The sequence below is a fragment of the Bombus fervidus genome, chromosome 4 (assembly GCF_041682495.2).
Source record: "Bombus fervidus isolate BK054 chromosome 4, iyBomFerv1, whole genome shotgun sequence".
Classification (NCBI taxonomy): Eukaryota; Metazoa; Arthropoda; class Insecta; order Hymenoptera; family Apidae; genus Bombus; species Bombus fervidus.
Genome location: NC_091520.1, coordinates 18,629,825 through 18,650,220, shown reverse-complemented (window position 1 = coordinate 18,650,220; position 20,396 = coordinate 18,629,825). Strand labels below are relative to the sequence as shown.

The window sequence follows — 20,396 nt, the reverse complement described above, 5'->3', positions numbered from 1 at the left end:
GCCCAATTAAGGACGACGATTAATGCGTTCGCCGCTCGCGAGACCTTTTCTCCCGCTGCGATGGCCTCTGACTCACCGCTCGTTAGCCTCTCCGTGTCTCTCCTAACCGAGTTTTTAAGGATCTAGGAGCGCCTCTCGCTGAATCTCGAGATATTTCGATGTCGTCATTCCGATACACGAATCGTTTAGCGATTACTTCGAATCCTTCCTGGTGTTTCCTCTTCTTTGAAATCTTGAATACCAATTTTGTTCGACGAGCGTATTAATCGCCAAGTTGTATAATTTAGATCAGGTTTTTCAGCGTCACTTTTTCTCTACATTCCATTCGATTTAGATCAGCGTCTAACGTTGCAGAGATTTAATCCGGCTGATATACCTATTACAGTGGTTGAACAAGCCATTTGCAGTTTCTCCAAATTATTGCGAATCGACATTGCGCATCTTTGGCGCTCTAGATTTTTCTAAAGAACGTGATGTATTTAAACGTCGAAAATTAGCTTACGTAAGCCTTTAACGTTGCAACGATCAGACCGGCAATGTACCTGTTCAAAGGTTAAAGAAATCATTCGAGTTTCTCTCAGACCATTACGAGCCAATATTTTCCCTACTATCCTAGAATTTTTCCAAAAATGCAAAATTTATACATCGAAGATTATCGATTTAAGCAAACCTCTAACTTACGTATTACAGAAATTGAAAAAGTCGATAGTAGAATTTTTTCTGAACGCTTATAGATCAAATTTCCTCGAAGCAGGAAATATCGAAGAGTACGAAGAATATGATCGCGCCATAAATCCAAACTTGCCGATCCATTACAATCCGTCGTGTCACGGTTAAAGTCAGAAAGACTAGCGCGTATTCGTCTGAACCGTAGGAGGAACCATCGGACAGCTGTGTATCCTGGCGGAGGATGATCTTTCAAGTGAGAGGACGACTCGTCCTTGTCTGTTCATGTGGATAGCGCGGTATGAAGCGTGTATATCATGCTCAGTCCGGTCAGGACGCCTCTCAAGATCAGGCATTCGCGTGTGACCACACATGTGTAATTCCAATTAACATCGCGCTCGCGAACTACGCTTACGTTCACGAGAGCTGGCACGCAGGTTATTTCGCGCCAAGTTTCACGCGTGCACACCGAACGGACTGATTGACTGACTGATTGACTTCTCTGCCGTCTCTTCTTCGCTCTCCTTGCCGCCTTTTCGCCCTGTTCTCTTTCGCTCTCTTGGTTCTTTGGCCGAGCGCCAATCAACCTGCCGCGTTTCATACGGTGTCGACACTCGCGTCTGGAATTTGCTACGATTTCGCGAAAAAATAAGGTTCATCCGGTCGATCTGCCTGGCTAACAGCCAGCCGTTGTGAAAACCGTAACGAGCAACGCGGTAATTGGATCGTTGGACGCGAGATAGGATCGTACCGATGAGCCACGGGGAATTCCCTGTTGCTACGGAATCTTTTCGACTTTTCTTAGTCGTTTTTCACGCCTCGCTGAAATTGTTCCCATTAATCTTATATCTACAAGCTGTCGTAATACAAGTCGTTATTAAATAATATTTCTTTGAACGGAAGGAGATAGTTACGTGTATTTTTTACCAATAATTTATTCGATTATACAATTATGTATGAAATACGATATCGGCGATATAGACGCCTCTGGCTGCTTTACAAGCGCGTGCCTTAAATATATTCTGTGTTACTTGTTCAATTTCTTCATTCAGACTTGGTCCGTCAGTCAGGATAAAGAAATTTTCTAAATTTCTAATTACTCGAGGAATAAAGCGAGTTTCCTTGGCAGAATTTTGGTAACAAATTTTTATTACGATAAAATTGATCGGTCCGCCCTAATCGAGTTTACCACGAGTGATCGTAACGCTAACAGAAATAAATTACAATAAAACGAAAAGGCGATGCTTTCTTTATGACACACTGTATTATCTCTATGTCACGTAGTCGTTTGGGTCATTGGAAACGTCGAATTTCCTGAAAGCAATCGATTCTCTTCTACTTCCTGCATTACAAGATATTATTACTCGTAATTTTAAATGTATCCAACATCGTAAATTCCAATTAGACGATTAATCGTAGTAGCGAGTATCGTCGAAAACCGGTTAGATCGGGACGTAGATATCGGACGACCGAGATTAGATCGAAATTATTGTTTTATATATGCAACGTGTGTAATGTGATTGCGTGTAGTCATAACGCGTCATCGTTGTACTAGGATATCGAATCATCCAGGAACTGTACGATCGAAATCTTTGCAAATATCAGAGAAACTAGAAAGACAAATAATTATTAAGAATACCGCGTCTACGCGACTTCGCTTCTCACCGTTGAATCTATAATATGCGTGGACCACACACGACGCAGTGCAAGTGCATCGTAAGTGGCCTTTATTTCCAGAGAAAATATTATCGCAACTTCAGGCCTCGCTCGCCAGTGATACACGCTTCTGCACTGGCCAGTCCCGCGAGATTCCGATGCACAAACCACGTCTTTTTCCTTAAAAATTGATCTTTAGATGCTGGATATTTGCAGACAAATTTGCGCTGTTTCTTTGCCTTTATGCAAATCGTGCTTCCCTGTACATTATATTAACTCGAATCAAATTTACTAAATAATCTAACTAATGTAAGTGAGAAATTTGAAATAATTGAAAAAAGGGTATATAAATTGCAGCTCCGATTTGATGTATGACACTTCGCGTACGTTATTTCTGTATCAAGCTAAATGCCAAACAACACGACTGTTATACATCCTACGTCTACTTTATACGTTCCTCGTCTGTCTCTGAGTCTCTATTCGTCGATCGTTTGTCCAACGAAGCGAAAAAAGTCCGTCGCCGAACTGAGCTCCCTAGAATCATTGTCCGGCGAACGCGACAATTATCCGCGCAAAAAGGATCTTTATGCTCTCATTGTGCTCTCTTAGAAAAATCAACTACGGGTACCATTTCGAGAATGCTGCTCTCGCTTCTGCGGCAACGCGTTGCACGCGATCTTTTACAAATGCGAAATTTATCTCCGATCTGGACCGTGGGCCGTCCTCGAACCGATGGACAGATCTCTCTTTCAGTGGCGCTGCGTTGACCCTATTGTCGGCCTCGATTCAACGGGGTCGCCATTGTCCAGGTTCACACCAAGAATGGATGTTTTGGTTTCCGTGAATGCATCGAGTGCCATTTTCGAGCGCTCCTCGAGCTGTCGATCGTTTTTCTTCTCCACTCGAGATTTTCGTCTTGACCACACGATCTCCTCCTCCTTTCGCCTCGCCATTGTCTACTATCGCTCTTGTGTTCTTCCTTGGATCGCGACCGAAAGAAAAGAAACCGCTCGAAGACGAATCGAGAACGTCGACCGTGTCGATGAATTATCACTTTGCACGACCGTTTCGATCGCTCGTGACACCTAACGGATCGATTTATCTGGCTCTTTGAAACGAATCTCAAGAAACCTGTTGGTGGACTGTAAGTTTGGCTTCGCGTGGGTGGAAGCCTTTTGTGAGATTATCGGTATTGTAAGAAGTGTGAGCTACTTTTTGAACCGTAAGGTGTTGGACGACAATGTTGATTTATCGAGACTGCTTTTGCCTCTATTACTCACCGATGGAAATGTTATTGATCCATTAAGAGATATTGTATTAGCGCGACATTTCATTTACATTTTTTCATATTCTGTTCAAGAAACGAAATTACAAAAATTCGATTAATATTTTCTTCGTCGCTGTATCCCCTTTCGCCAAGATTTTACGATTTTATAAATTTTGAAAAATTTGAAATATTTGCGTGAAAAATCGAGGTATTTACATTCCTTTAAAAATTATTCGTATTTCCGCGCGTTTCTGATTCTAATAGATTCTAGATCTTCGTGTCTTAGTAAAACGATATGATACAAATATAGACAATAAAGTAGATGCTGTATCCGCAGCTTACAGTAGCTGCAAAATATTTTTCAAAGTATCTACGATTTGATCAGGAATATTCGTGAATTGAAATTTCCAATAAAAATTCAATCTCATTGATTCTATGGCTACACGAAGGAATCGAGTTCGGAAATATCCGACCAGGTACATCGTCCCAGCCATTCATCACGAGCTTGTTAATTTCTTGTTATGAATCGATGCCAGGTCGACTACTGGCAACGATCTGAATGTCTTTAATAAGCGAAAAAGCCAAACGGTTGCTCCTTAACCGTAGGCCAGGCTGCGTGTATGTGAGATACAGATTGCGGTCGATTGTGACCGGCAGCCATGATTAATCGCGACGATCAGCCCTCGTGCGAGCAACGTGTGCCCTTCGAGCTCCCTCAATGCACGCAATTAACCGAACGATCCTCTGCTGCTCCTCTCTTTCGACCACACCCCATCGAAATTCGAAATTCGAAAGATCATTCTCGATTAACGAGCAATTCTCGTATTAAAATACGATTCCAGTATCGTAGAAACGTCGTGACTACGGAAAAACAGGCGTTTGAGGCCGCGTCAATCACGCTCCGGTTACGTCAGTACATTCTCATGGCGGAACAGAGGGTAATTATCCTCCATTAAGTGCTCGCCATGACGCCTTTAAACGATAGTAAACGCGTCGAATAAGATTCGCCAGTCACCGCGCTATACATCACGAGAAAAACAAAAGTAGAATGTTGATGCATGATACCGCGATATTTTAGAGTGATTTGTAGGTATACTCGCGCAAATTAATGATCGCGATAAAAGAAATTGCCAACTGTCTACAGTGACTCATAAAAGTATTCGAGTACTTATAGACACTTTTTACGAATACATTATGAGGTTGTAAAAGGTATATAGAGAAGCTATGAGATATTTGATGCAAGTATGTATTTCACACAGATCATAAAAGCATTTAAACGGTCGATTATCCATCGACTATCCATTACACCTATTAATAAGTTTCAATATTTACGCGATAATTATAATGCGACCATCTGCGTTGCATCTTGCACGTTTAAGATAGTTATCTATGCCGTATACTAATATTTTCCTAAACGTCTCGCGGCTCGTGTATGCATCTACGGATCGATTTCAAATAAATTTCACAGCACTATGACGATCGTTTTGTGGCAAGACAGTGACCTATTTTCTGCAAGTTTCTCAGATAACGATGTGTCTGCGCAACTTTTACGCGTTATTTCGCACCTAGATGAATTAAAGGCAAGGATCACGCGACAGGTGATCAATAGGAGAGAGATTATCAAGATCGAGGAAAGCAGGCGGCCGTTTTTAACGTTGAAAGGAGTGGCTGCTGAACAGATGTTCGTAAAGTCTTTCGGCAGCCAGGATGGGTCATTAATACGAAATAGCGACACGTCGTTGTCGAGGCCCCGTGAAATCCTGAGGATCTCGTTATGCGTAACCGAGTACACGGAAGTGGCACAATGCTGGGCGCCCCCGAACAAGAAAAGGGACGGGACGTCCCTTAATCTGACGGCGCACATAAATTCGCGGCAACGAGTCAGTTTTCGTCGATACAAATCCGGGACCGCGTCCAAAGGGGTTTTGCCAGATGTTCGATCGCGCTGTCTCCGATTCTCAGGGCCGATCTAACGAGGCGATTATCGACGAGCGCATCGTTCCACTCGCTGAATTACGTTGCAATTTGCTCGGTTAAATTTAATCGCCTCGTAAAACAAATGGAAAATTCCATTTAATGACCTTTACCAGGAATTTCAAAGAAAATTTTATGCGAACAAATCCTTCTCTTTAAAATCGTTTTATTAGCTACGATCTCACTGATTCGTTGCTATGATATTATATCGAATGTAAAAAAAATCGAGACATTTTACGTAATTTGTGTTTATTCGTTTTTCTTAAAGAAATTGAAACTAAATTTTCTCGCAAATACAATGTATCCTTGTTGAATCCGTGTAGCAAGTGTGACTCGATGTTATAGAACAAAGGGTTAACAAATAGAATTCAATTTGTCGTCTTTCCTACGTCTTTAAACTTATTATTGTAACTTACTTAGTAATAGTATACACTCGTAAGATACTGCGAAAAGGTTCGATCGAATAGGTGAAAAAAGTATAACGGAAATTGTTGAGGTTCGGTACACTCATCGTCCATATAAGTCGCGATTTTATGGCTTTCTGTTTAGCGTCGATCAACCGTGATCTCTTCCATTATTCATTTGCTCGAAGTGAAGCGAATTTCTCGTCGATTTGTTCTGCGATCGCGGATTCGATGCTGGATATCTATCAGACATTCCGAAATCGTATACATTCGTCCAATTAAATACGTTTCTCGAATTAAAATCTCGGCACCGCCCTTTCGAAGTTAAACCATTAACCGGGACTACTCCAAGCTGATTATAACCTGGCACAATGTTTTATATTTCCAATAAAACCACTGGATCGTTTCGAAGCTATTCTCGAGGCACAATCGAATAATAACACGTGTCACACACCAAGCAATCGTATAAAGATTTTCGTTATAAGACCTCTGCCATCGTACAACCAAATACGCGATACGATAAATATTTCGTTAAAAAAGAAATAGATTCTATTAAATAAAAATTGATGGAATCGTATTTTTCCCCTTCCTTGGATAAAGGAACTGAAAAATCCTGGAAAAAGATCACTGGGAAAATCGGCTCTTCAAATTTTTTGTAAATTCTTTAAAATTTCCGACGAATCTTTGGAATTTTTAGACAACAATTTTCAACCGGAAATTATACGAAATCTATCGATACTCCGCAAACACCGATCGTCCAATAGGAAAACCCTGATGGGGCTGATGCGCGCGTCGCGGCCAAGTGCCCTTGAATTAAAATGGTAATAGAAATGTACGGATTTGAATTGCGAATGTCATAGCGTGCAGGCTGCGACTGAGCCCGGGATATGTATATGCTAAGCAGCGTCTTGTTTTGAATTTAGAACAGGCGCCATCTTGCCGGCGAGTGGTTTGCTCTTTGCCCCCTTCCAGCGGGTAATTCGTGCGCGACCAATGGGGATGCATTCCGGAAACCAGGTATGTGTCGGTTGCTATAACCCACGAGCTATACGTAGCTATTTCATCGGGTGAAACAGCGAACCCCAGCCAGTGTACCTTTATTCGTGACAGGTAGCAGCAAACTCATTAACCTTAGGCTCACCCTCTTCTTTTTTGTTGTCATTTTTCTATGCTATTTCGATAGAGCGAGCTACTGCTAGACTAATAGCATTCCGAAGTCGAATATTACTTCATTGTTTCATTCGTTATCGCACAAACGAAGATCGCAGGGGGAAAACTGATACGTCACACTTTTTGTTTTTTATATGAGAACAATTTTAACTAATTTGCCAACTAACCGTAATCGTTTGTTCGTTAAATTTGGTTATGGTGCTCTCTTGAAAAGATATTCGCATCTAAGCTATTGAAAATCAACAAAATTATGCTCATACTTTTGCTGCGATCTTTACATTGTTTTAGAAGCACGATATTCTTTGCGTATGAGATATTGTTTTAGTTTTACACGGATGATGATTTCATCGCGTAAAGATATAACAAAGTAGGAAAACCGCTGTTGCGTCATGGTTCTTTACCATGAGCAATATGAGACGCGAACCGAACTTTGAATAACTTATAAATTATAACTCTTGTTGTTGCACGATGATCTCACGATGACCATGATCTTGAATGAAGTAACACGAATCTTAATTGTCGCACGTTGTGTAGTATATAGGAATCCAAGCTTCTGACTGAAGCAGAGGCATTTTTGTTGTACTCTCGTATATAATAGAAATTCAATTTCGAAATTTAATTATGTAATAACGTACCATCAAAGAAACTTACCATTGAAAATTCTTGCGCGCAAGATTCACGTACCTGTTCCTGGAAAATAAAATCCCCCGAATTTTACTTTTCTCTACTTTTGCCAACCAATTCCAAACACATTTTCGGTAACGAAAAACCGATCGTCGAAAATATTCTGCAATTAGACCACGAGACTTCGATGATCCTTTCACCCTCTGTTTATCCAGGACAAACATCGCTGGCCGAACAAGACCAGTAGAGGAAAGGAACTTAAGAAAACGAACCCGCGGAACGAGACGAAGGAAAGAGGAGACGATCCTGTTTCGAATCCCGGCTGGCACGAATCACCACTCTCCTTTTGTGTCAGGACCTTTCTCCGCCTCGTATTATTCGTTCGCCTAAGTCAACAGATCCTCCCGTGATGTCGTGCCTTCTTCTCCTCTCTTTTCTTCCTTTTGGCCGTCTACACCTTCGAAGCATCGCTTCTCGCGCGAAACCGTCGTTTCTCCGGCTCGTTTCTCGTTTAATCGAAACTCAAGAGCCAAGCGTTATTAGGACAAAGCTGATGAGTTGAATCTGAGGAGTAATTTTCACGAGATCGTCTACACAGCTGCTTGATTCGCGTTTAAATCCAGTTGCCATCTATCTAGATTCTAGACTATTTCATGGGAATTACGCCTGAAATTCAACTCGTCAGGTTTACTCTAATAATGCTTGGTAAATCTGTGGTTGAACGTTTCGTGGTTAAAAACGATCGAGATCGAATAGTGTTGTAACACGCCACTCCCCGCAGGATGTCCAATTTTAATTACACCGTGAGCTAGGATGCTTGTTTACGTAAGGATAATGAGACGAGGATCGATCTCGCGTAGATCGAGACACCGGGGGTAATGGGAAAAAATTCCGGTTGCGTCCGCGAAGAAACGTGACTGGGTTGCGTGGTAAAGATCCTTTCTAACCCTGCCGATCCTTTCTACGTGCGACTTTACATTCCACGTATCGAGCCATCTTTCCAATTCTTTTTACAAATTAGTTCTCGATAATTTGTAAAAATTACCAGTGAATGTTACCAACGAAAGTCCTTCGAGTAATATTTAGAATGTTACTTAACGTAAATTAGTTGTCTAAGATTCCCTCAACTATTTCCAAGTACGTCACTTCCCTATACGCACGACTACAATTTCGCAGTCTTCAAATTCACCCAACATACCACTTGTTGCGCTTCACTCTCTCGATAATCACGAACCAAACCTCACAATGCTACGATCCAAGTGGAAAGCATGCAAAGGGTCGTCGACACCGGGACTTCTCTCTTTACGATCGAATTCCGCAATTAATAAATCCCCCCCTTCCCCATCCCACGTTCGATCAGCGTATTCGCCACGAGCCGTCGTAATCCATTTAATCGATGATTAGACTCGCGTAAGCTTGGTTCGCCTTACCGCTACGGGTTTTTCCTCGGGGCTGGAGGTCGGCCGCCTTTAATCGGCGAAATTTCATTTCCATCGGGCATATCGCACCGGCTCGTTACGACCGATCGAGTGTTCCGTGATCCGAGGAGAGAATGCCAATTACGTTTGTTTCCTCTCTGTGCGCCGTGTGGCCTCTAAGCGCGGCGGTCTTCTATGCCTACGAAGAAGAAGTCGGGGGTCGGGCTTCGAAAGACTATCGAGAGAGTGTTCGATAGGCCGAAGACGACGCGCGTGCATCGTATGTGCGTTTTTCGACTCTGTTACTTCCGCATCGATGGAAACGTAGTCATATCGATGCAGCCGTAAGATAGCCGCCGGTGCCCCGTGTGTGCCGAGCGTTGTTCGCGATCAATAGATCGCTGTACCGGCGGATCGGCGATCTGGCGATCTAGCAGCGGGAGATCGTGTAGCGATCGTTCGTTCCGCGATCGCGCACAATACGAATCGTACGTTCCGGGGTCGTACCGGGGGCGACTGTCTACGTATACTACTTCGGATCCGTGAGAAGTGTGCTGCCTGCTCACGGACCCGTACACCGCTCGTGCTGCGCTGTAAAAGATACTTTCGACGACGATGTATCGTACGCGTCCGTATCCACAGGGTGAGGCACTGGCTCGAACCTTTCAAATCGCTACGAATCGTAGAAAAGCTGAGATCGATTCGTTCCGAGCGATGGTTGCTACGTTGATCTGTATAGGTTTCGGTTGATTGGTCATACGTCGATGGACTCGTCGCATAGTCTAGGCTCTGAAATGATTTTCAGCGAGAGGCACGACGGGTTTTGGTAACTTTTCGCTTCTATCTTATATCGATATTCGTCTAAAATCGCTCGACGATTAATTCCAATCGCAGCAAGACGATCGAACGCTCGCGATTTCGTCGGTGAAATAATATTTTCGAGGGAAACCGATATGTTTTCGCGGGTTGTGAGGTATGCCGGGCATCCGTTGCTCGCGGAAGATATGCGGCGTCAAATATCTTAGCGGGCAAAAGTTATATTATACCGAGCGTATCTGATGTCTACATGCATGCTGCTCGTATATAGCGAGGCATTCACGGCGGCGTTGCGCAGGCCCCGGGCACGAAATAATGCGCGAGGATCGGCCACGGCAGCTGCCGCCAGCCTTGCAACGATATCAAAGGATTTGCTGATTCAGAGGCGAGCAGACACGAGCACGCGGACCAGCAGGAGGAGCAGACGAGAAACCGAGAAGAAGAACGAACAGCTCGGATCGGATCGTCCGCTTTCCTCGCGAAGAATCGAAACGTCGATCGATCATCGAGGGCGTAACGTCTTCTCAGGGCGCGGATCTAGTATAGAGAGAGAAAAAGAGAGAGTGAGAGAGAGAGAGAGAGAGAGAGAGAGAGAGGCAAAGAGAGGCAGAGAGAAACCAAGAGCTGACAGTCGTTTCTCAACAGGAAGATTTATTTCGTCGTTGAAAACGACGGTCCGTGGGAGAGAGCCAAAAAATTTCTCCCCTCGATAGGAGAAACTAGCTCTCTTTTATTTTCTAACTTATTCCCTTTCTGTATTCCTTGTTCGTAATTTCTGGCTCCGTGTTCATCCCTCAGAAATCTCTTCGATTAGAGATCGTGCGAATGATTACGATTATGCATAACAATCCAGCATCAGGGAAATCCGCGACCGAGTTCCGTCTTTCTACGAAATTGACAAACTTCGTAATCCATTTTCTCCTAAATCATTGGAGTATTTGTGTCAAATTTTTATAACTGAACCAACCAAATAAATACTAAGTAAATCAAGTATCGCAACATTTTTTATACATATTTTGGTAAAGAAGTTACACGATATTCGGAATAAATATTTGCACGTTTCTATCGTGTACTAATAGGGTATGTGCAAATATGTTCCGTAGCCATTGCGTAAGTTTGTGTATTCTATACCGAGTTTAAGGTTGATTTTAAAGTTGTTAAGTCAAATACCCTCGTCTTATCCTATTTGCGAACAACACTGTTCGCCTTTCAGCGTGGTACAACTCGCGGAATCCACGTTTCTCGTAGTTCCCTCCAGCGACAATCTATCTTTCGAGCTCGAGTTCGCTCTTGAATGCGGTTGTTTCAGCCGATGGGATCTGCGGGGTGTCCCCCGGGCGAAGTTTCGCAACGCGATCTATCGCCCGTTTATTTATTTATTTTCGCCCGTTTCTGTCAGAGCGGCCGATACCAGGGTGTCGATCGCTATCTTAATTTCGTATTGTGATCGGTCAAACGTTGCCGGACTGGCGCTGAATGGGCCGAGCGTGTAGTACGTACATGCGCGCGACACTCGACGGTCTGAGCAAACACCCTTTTGTACCACACGACGGCCGCACGATGACGTAGTGTCGACGTGAAACTACACGAGATTTTACGAAACGTCGCGTGCAACTATCCTGCTTCCCTCGTCAGGCAATCAGCGTCGATTTGTGGCCGTTGCCGAGGTGAAAAGACTGTTTTGGACCTGGTTAAGCACGACACCGACATTCCTGTCACGCCGTTCTAACGTGAAAGTACAAATAATTTAGTTAACCAGGAAACGTAGCGTCGCGGCCATTAGGAGAGCCGTGTTGTTTAACGTTTAGCTGGTTTCACGCCCGATCGTGCATGCCCGTAACTCGTTGATACTTCAACTATACTATGTATATTATTGGCATTATATGGCTGGTTTGTTAGGAGAATGACGTGCCTTGAAAGTCGCCTATTTTTAGATATCCGTGGAAATCTGAAAACGTCGCAATTTTATTAAGAATTATATAATGATCTAATTTATCCTGTCTGTTTCGATTCGTCGAACGAGCCACACAAATTCTTGTTCACCTTTCGAAGGGCAGTCTCTCGAAAGTAAAATACAAGGGAGAAAAAAGTGGAAGATTTGCTAGCTGGTTCAGTGGCACGAAAGAAAGGAGTGCACGGAAGGCCCATAAACCGGATAATTTACGTATTCGGGGGCATATATCTGGTTCAAAATCTGCAGGGTAGCGAGTCGAAAATTCCCAAGAAGACGGGACCAGGTAGACTTGGAATATTCACCGCTTTCAGATGCGCCACGATTAGACCTAGGTGGGAGGAGCTCGCGACCAGATTAATGACGTCATAAACCCAATAAAATATCACCGAGAGGGGACAACGACGCGGACGAAATCCCTCTAGGGAATCGGGAGCGTTCTCTCCTTCTTTCGTTTCTTATTTCTCTCGCGTCCCTGGCGACCACCACGACCTGGTCGCCCCGTTTGCTTTCCCCCGCTGCTGATGGATGATGCAAATAACTGTGCCTGGTCCTGACGCAACCGTCGAACGGTCACGGAGCACTTTTCTCAGCAGGTGGCTGCTGCTTCGGGTGGCAGGTCCAAAAAAAGGGAAGAAACGCGCAGGGAGAAAAGAGAGCGCGCGTTTCAGGGGCGGACAGAGAAGAATGTAGAGCTATGCTTACGATCTCGTAGAAAGTCAAGCTCGACCTCGACTAAACACGCTCTTCTTTCTTTCTCGTTTTTTCTCGTTCTATTGTTGGTCCAGATCGATGGATCGCGCATCGGCCAATAAAAAAGAAAGTCGGTCGACTGTCGGAGGGTAGGTCCCACGCTTAGGTCGTTACAAGGCTTTTTGACCTAACTTGTGCAGCCTACGATCTGGCTCAAGTTCTGTTTGACACTAGTTGCGCGATTTTTCCGTATTCTGTCTTTATTTTTCAGCGTCTTTTTCTGTTTCCCTTTCAGGTATTAGATGTTTAAAAGGGTACGGTGCTATACGTTACCCTCTATAAAAGTATTAACTTGGAAATTTTGTATCTGTACGTCATTAAATATCAGTTACACGAACCGTTTGCGTCCCCTGTATGTCCGAATAAATGAAATTCTATCGTAGAAAATTATCGACGTATAAAGCAAAAAATTAGATTCAACTACGATCCTTTTTCTTGGCAATTAAACAAAAGTCTACCTACGGAAAATTAATAGTCCCAAATCAAAATTCTTCTATGCGACAAATTAAACTCTTCGAGTTCCATTCTTTCCGATCACAACCATCCAACAATGTCATCGAAAGGTTTCATTGATCGAAACATCCACGTACACTGTATTTACATCGCGCTGTACGTCGTACACAGGTTGAATCGCGTTTAATCGACCGAGACCGTCTGCGAACCGAGCAAATGAGTGTGTCTAGCGATGTTTGACGAACATCCGGCGATCTGTCGATGATACCAGCCGATTCTTGGACGTCCTCTCCGTCCTTTCCAGGTGGATATATCGACAAATTCGTGTCCCGCGGCGAACGAGGCAGATCTGTCACATCCGTGGAGAGCAATCAGAACCTGCAGCATGTATATCGCGTTCCACTCGTGTAGCCCCATGAAACCGGGGGTCGTGCGGGTCGGATATCGATAGTTTGAATCGACGGACGATGTCTCTCGTCGTGCTCATCAAGACGCGACAGGATGGCTCGATGGTTGCTGCGTCATCCGCGTCCAGACGCAGGATGTACGCTCGTACACCAGGTTCCCCTTTGCCACCCCTTTGTTTTGCACGTTTGTCCCATGAACGAGTATAGTTGATACGTGGTTTATGCGCGGATCTTCAACGTGGATTTCAGTAATCGTACGCTTTCCTTATTTTTACAAATACGCTTGTTTCTAGAAAGTTTCCTCGGACGGCTTTTTCTCACTTTTCGAAATAGTACTATTTACGGAAAACTCTGTCGAGACTAGACTTTTATTTAGGAGGTTTGTTCAAAAGTTGTAATATCATCGATTTGTTATTTTCCGGCGTCAAGATTCTCGTGTTTCGCATTCGCCTTTTCGATGAAGCGATGGGTAGGATTTATGGCAGCATTGAGCATTGAGAAGTCGCGATTGATTTGTGCCTTTTACTAGGATACGTCGAAGTGAGATTAACTATTAGTTACGATCCTTGGAGTCTGCGAAATAGAGATATTTCTGAACGTGTAGTAGTTCTAAAAAGTTGAAGATAAGGTATTTTCAAGACGGATATGAAACGGTCCAAGGCACGTTTTTTCCGCAGAACTAAGAGGTTTATACCTTTCCGGATATTTCCTTGACATTTCTTTTTTTTTTGTCGTTTTATTATCCCCAATTTCTTCGGTACAAATGGCGGTAGAAAGAAATAAGTGATTAATGTCCAAAATTCAAATAGCAGTTCTAAACTTGTAAAGCAGTTGTACCGTTTACCAAATGTTTACCTAACCCGAAACAGTCCAGGTTGTATAAAAAAATAAAATCTCATCCTAAAAAAATGTGCTTCGGTCTCTTTACGAGACCTGGCCACAAAATTTTAAGGTAAGATCCACGTTTTGTCACTTACACATCCATCTCAGGACAGTTTTTAGAGCCCAATGGCCAATTTTCGTTCGGAGGTACGATACCAGATGTTGGGTGTGGGGTCATAGGAAATAAGACTGACCGCTTAGGAATTATCACGGTCGAATAATCAGTTACGACCTAATCGCATTGCCTATATATATATTATTCCAATTATGTCGGTTATTGCTTTGCGATGGTCGAAGGGGGTCGATCATAGATACAGATAGAAAAGTAAAATTGTAATAGTAAGGAGGAAATAAAGAAAAAAGTTAGGATTTAAAAAAGGTTGTGAAAATTTGTGAATTTAGGGAAACATTATAGAATATTACGTTCGTGTCGTTATTATGTTTATTATGGCCAATTATAATACTCTACTTCTTACGAGATATGATAATAAATAAAGCATCAAAATTTTACGTCCTCGCATTTTCTTCCGCATCAAAATTGTACTTTTTACTTACTACTTCTTACTTTTTTCCGTAGGTCTTATTAGATCAATAAACTTTCGAAATCTTATTTTACAACATTTCCACCACCAAAATGGTTTGTGCGTGCAATTATGGTGCTTAAATTTCGTTATACGAATGCTTCCATCCCTGATGATTTTCCTATTCTATGGTCGTTCACCAACCGCCCCTGAATTATCTAGTTGAAATTGTTTTACGTTTCCCGAATGCAGTCGTAAAACCGTTAATATTTTCCGGAACGAGCACATGTACCCCAAAAGCAAACATAAACATTCTAGGACGGTGCCCGGCTATCTTTCAACCGTCTAACGGCACTTGTGACTTTTTAGCAACGGAGGCTCGTTTTTTTCCTTTTCATCTTTCTGGCGACTATTTTTCAAAAGAAAATCGTACGGTCCTTGCATTTTTATGGCGCGCGCCAGACGAAAAAGTGCTCAGACAGGTACAAAAGATGTGTGTCAAGTCGTAAAAACTTTTTACAGAAGGGTTCCCTACCCCAAAAAATTCGCAGTTGTTTACGGTTATTTCTACGAGGCTCTTGTAAAATAGTCAACCTTTCGCCATTACTGCTGGAAAAATAATACGAATACAAGGATGTACGAGTACCGTAAAAAATATTCGAGTACAGATTTTATATTCCCAGTTATATATAGAAATTCTATTGTTACGAATTTATGAATCTTGCCATTAGAAACATATCTAACTTTTTTAAAAACTTTTCTAGGAAATGGCTGCTACAAATAAAATCCGAGGGTACTTTTTTAGAGACCAGTTTTATTACTTAAGCTTTTAAATACATGACCGTAATAGAACCTCATTTTTATCGTATTACGCTGGTTGAAAGGAGGAATTCATATTTCTATGACGGTTAGACGATTGTAATTTCCATCATTTTCATTTTTATAATCTATTCTTGTATCTGTACTCTCGTATCTGATTTTTCTTCGTTTATTATTTTAGACTATATGTAAAGAAAATGCCGCTATTATTCGACGAATGTAAAAGCGAATGTACATTGTAAAATGTAAAACTTTGCTATCTAAAACTTTTGTACAAATTTCGATCTGTTAAATACTTTCAGATTGAAGATTTGAAGCAGTTTTGTAATATTTCACTAGAAAATGAAAGATTAGCGAAAAAAACGTAGAAATAAATTGCCCAGACTATAGTTACAATATTCAAAGTAAAATTCCATTTTTTACCTATTTATCGCAGCATCGATGGCATATCAATCCGTAATACATGTAGAACTTTCTCTCTGTCTCTCTCTCTCTCTGTCTCTCTCTCTCTCTCTCTCTCTGCTGTATTCTTTTAGTTGAGATAATGGAACCGTTCGTAGTAACAGTCCTCTGATTATTTCCACTACTCCAATTCCGCAACGGTTTCAATTCTATCTTCAAGTTTCTTTGAATTTCCATTTCGACGATGTTTCTTCAATTTATAGTACCATCTATACACAACCAACTAAAACTCTGTCGATGAACGACACGAACGTGTTGATCGTTGGATGGGCGGATACCAGTCGCGTCCATAGGAGCCCTTGAAAAGGGCGCCGAAGTGGAGCGTTCTCCGGACGTATCGTTGCGTGAAACCGACTCATCGTAGGACAACGAGTGCCTAACGACGGGCATTCAGTTTGTGCCCGTTTGGCCACGTGACATGCAAAAATCACCCTTCTGTTGCCCGGAACTGAGGGCCTCAGAGCCAAGAATGACTGGCCCGTGATTGGGCTCCGAAACTCGAGAAGAACACGCTGATCCTGCCTTCCTGTTCCCTTTACAATCCTCGAAGACCGGGTCGGACTAATTCAACCAACAAAACGAACGTTTTACGCAGGTTTTGCATAAACGCTTACTCATCACGTCGTCTAGTGGACTCCTTCTTCGGTTCTTGGTCGATCCCTTTCCTTCGCTCCCTTGGGAAACCGTACCACACAAAATCCTTAACTGATTGTTCAAGATTCCTTTATAACCTGAAATAAAAGCATACTGGTTTGAACTATAATGGGATTTTAAACGGAATTTTGTTTCTTTAAATAAAGTTTCTTTAAAGGGGACGACGTTGATCTCCTCGTCAAATATATACTTTATTTTATATTCTTAGAAGTATTTCTTATTTTACTATTATATACTATTTATTATAAATCCCTATTTTTTAGTTAAATAATATTATCGAATATGTAAAATATTATAAAATATTTGTATTTCACTGGGGAGGATCGAAAAATTCCTGACCAACTTGGCAAATCATTTTTTAGTTTTTCCTCGAAGAAAATGATGTAATCTACGTAATGTCTTATATAACAGAGCAATTTCTAGCATTCTAGATTGCTCGATTTCGTAGATAAAATAGGGTAAAGCGATTGAACCGGTGAATAGCTGGACAGAACGTTCGCACTAGCAGCCTTCGCGAGTTACCACGAAAAGGCACTTCGTTATCTCGTATATTAATGAGCGGCCGGAACTTACAGCTTGCCGATCCGAATTACTCTCAATCACCACGCGCGACCATATGCTCGCCATTAATTACATGCCACGAAAACTCTTAACGACGCAGGCTGCACGATCGATTTTAACCATCGAACCCTTCCAGGCACGTGTTGCCCACGTACGAACAGACTATAATAGCGCGGAGGTGCTACTAATGATTGTCGATAAAATCAGGTAATTATGAAGTTATCAATTGTATCGTTAAGACATCCACGCACTAACTCCTGATGCTGTAGTACATCATATACAAACATCACTAAGACGATGACTTCTTCGAGCAGAATTTATCGTAGCTTTATTCATATCGCTAAGTACCGTATAATCTTCGATGGATATTAAGTTCCAAGCGGATATGGCAAGATTGCTGATTTATGGGCATCGAGAATGGTATTTCAGAAATGTTTCGTACTTTGTTCCTGTAAATTTTATACGACTTTGATAATGTTCCATATAAAATTTAATGAAATTCATAGTATACCGAAAAGATTTCAAAGTTATAAATTCATAAAATAGTAATACGTTATTGAAGGATCGAGGAAAGCTTTTAAAACATATCTTTCAAGAATCTAAAGAGTAGTAACGAATTATCGTGGCAAAGTTTTAATACCAAATTCAACCGAACCAAATTTTTAATGCCAAATTCATTTTGACCGATCGATAAATCGGCAGAGATTGTTTCTGTCGCTAATAGGTACGTATAATTATTTGCAACTTAATGAGAAACACTTGTATTTTTCGTATATCGTTCAAAGAATAGCAGATAGTTCTTTGCTAATCATTTCTAAGTACAATAAGAACGTTCTTCGGAAAAATACGAAAAGAAAGGAACTCAGGTACTTTAAGGGTTAATATTCAATCGCATCAATCTCGTATACCCTCCGTACCAAGAATCAACTACCTGTAAGAATTAAGAAAAGCAACAATCCGTGTACCGCCATGGTTCGGCGTCCTCAACCCCTTGCGGCCGCCGTTGAAACGCAGCGAGCGCACGCAGAAGAAATCGGCCCTTCCTCTTCCGTCTCCCATCGCCGTTCGTTGGCAATCGCTCATTCGGGATCACGGTATATCACGCTTCATATAGAATGCCGCAGGGTCGATGAATTATTGACCGGGCAGTTGCGTCCGGTCGTTCGTTCCTCAAGCAGAAACGATCGACCATAGCAATCCCGTTCGCGGCAATGATGAATCCAATCATAATTTAGTTACATCTTATTAGACTCCTACCGCGCTGGCTCACCGTGAGACCGCCAGGTATATAACCTTCTTAATCCACGAAATGCATCTCGCTGCTACCCCATCGACCCCTCCGTCGTTTCCACTCGAATCCCCTTCGACCTCTATCCAAGGAAGACAAGCCTTCGATTCCTCTTTCCCGCGTGCGTTTGTCCTTCCTTCGCTCTGCTCTATGAAACCACTCATCTTCCAACCAAGATTATTGCCAGCCAGAGTCTAATTTCGATCCGACGATCGCGTTCCCGATTCATTTGCCGCACCTCCGCGTTCATCGTCTTTCACTCGCGAATTGCTTCGCTCGGATTGATTACGCTTACAGCGAATTAGTTAAGAAAAGATTTTACAGAGTCGAGGAATTAGTTTAGCGGCTGATAATTCAGTTTTGGGAAAGGAACGGCTTTAAAAGCGTTGAGTTTGTCGAGCAGATTAAGGCAATGATCTTTGGATCTATCGTTGACCTGGTAAATAGCAAAAGGTATCAATTAGTTCGGCAGAGGATTAGAGTCGACAATGAAATTCTAATTGAAGCTTTTGATCTTTACATTTCCGAGCCACCGAATCCAAAGATTGTTTAATTTTTGGATTCTTAGATGATTAAATTGTTAAATGTTCGAACCTTAAAACGATCGTCTATCGTCGCTTAGTAGCCTTCGTCGAAATAGGATACTGCTTCGTATTTCACAACATTGCTGCCGATTTCGTTAACTTTTTAATTCAATTTCTAAGATTACCTGCGCTCTTAATACTTGCGGTATAGTTAAGGTTCGCTTACTACGATCGATTACGCTTTACAATTACCACGCCTGCTCCATTTAAAAGGCTATCGTCGAATGGAGTACACGCTACAGAAACAGGAACTATGCAGATCGATACACTTCGATCGTATCTGCAGCCTATAATCGAGGTAATTGAAGTATTCAATTTTATCACTTTCGTTAATTAGTTTAAATCGCTATAGATAGGAATGAACCGTCGACCTGGATACTTTAATTAAACCAGCGATCATACGAGCGAAAGATCGGGTTTCGAATCACGATTCTGATCCAATCACGATCCAATCTGACACTCCTCTGGCCTCGTAGAAAACTATAATTTTCGTGAAAGATCTAGTCAAAACTGAATCCTTCGTGATCCATCGTTGACGTGACAGCGGGTCGAGGCATTGACGTTAATTCGACGCCACCGTGTTTAAATAATTATGGAAACTTGTCGTCTGTTGGAACGAAGCGAGACGTTTCACGAGCAACGGTTCACAGATCATTAGGTGTATCGATAATTGCCACCTGTAATCGCGAGCCGTGTCTGACACCTGTCGCTGTGATTTCAGACTCTTCGAACGTCGGAAACGCAGGAACGTGTTTAAAATTTTGACACGAAAGTTTCTAATTTTCTCTCTCGTACAAAGTTAGGCAACGAGTTTAAAAATTCTTCCAACTTCTTCTAATTTTTCTAAAGTCTTAAATATCCTTTTGAAGGACCGTCGCCACGTATCTTGCGTTATTTTTCATTTTGCTTCCCCTTCCTCTTAACCTTCTTTTATACGAATGTTACGTGGACGTTAATTAATTTACGTTTAAACGTAATGATAAACGGTGACGTTGAAATTGACGATTGTCGTTTACATCTTGTGGCGACTAATCTGTATGTTAATGAAAACAGTCTTAATTAACCC

At 42.1% G+C, this 20,396-nt stretch overlaps 1 protein-coding gene across 2 annotated transcripts in view; it reads left to right on the top strand.

The window, feature by feature from the left end:
* Nucleotides 1–20,396, top strand: part of LOC139986530 (uncharacterized) — a 113,170-nt gene that overhangs the window by 14,698 nt on the left and 78,076 nt on the right. Inside the window, exon 2 of one of the 2 annotated variants that reach the window (XM_072001938.1) lies at nt 6,891–6,984. The exons of the other annotated variant lie outside the window; for it this stretch is intronic. Coding sequence (XP_071858039.1) covers nt 6,961–6,984 — 24 coding nt within the window. The 5' untranslated portion in view covers nt 6,891–6,960. The remainder of the gene's footprint in view (nt 1–6,890; nt 6,985–20,396) is intronic. 2 annotated transcript variants of the gene reach the window in all.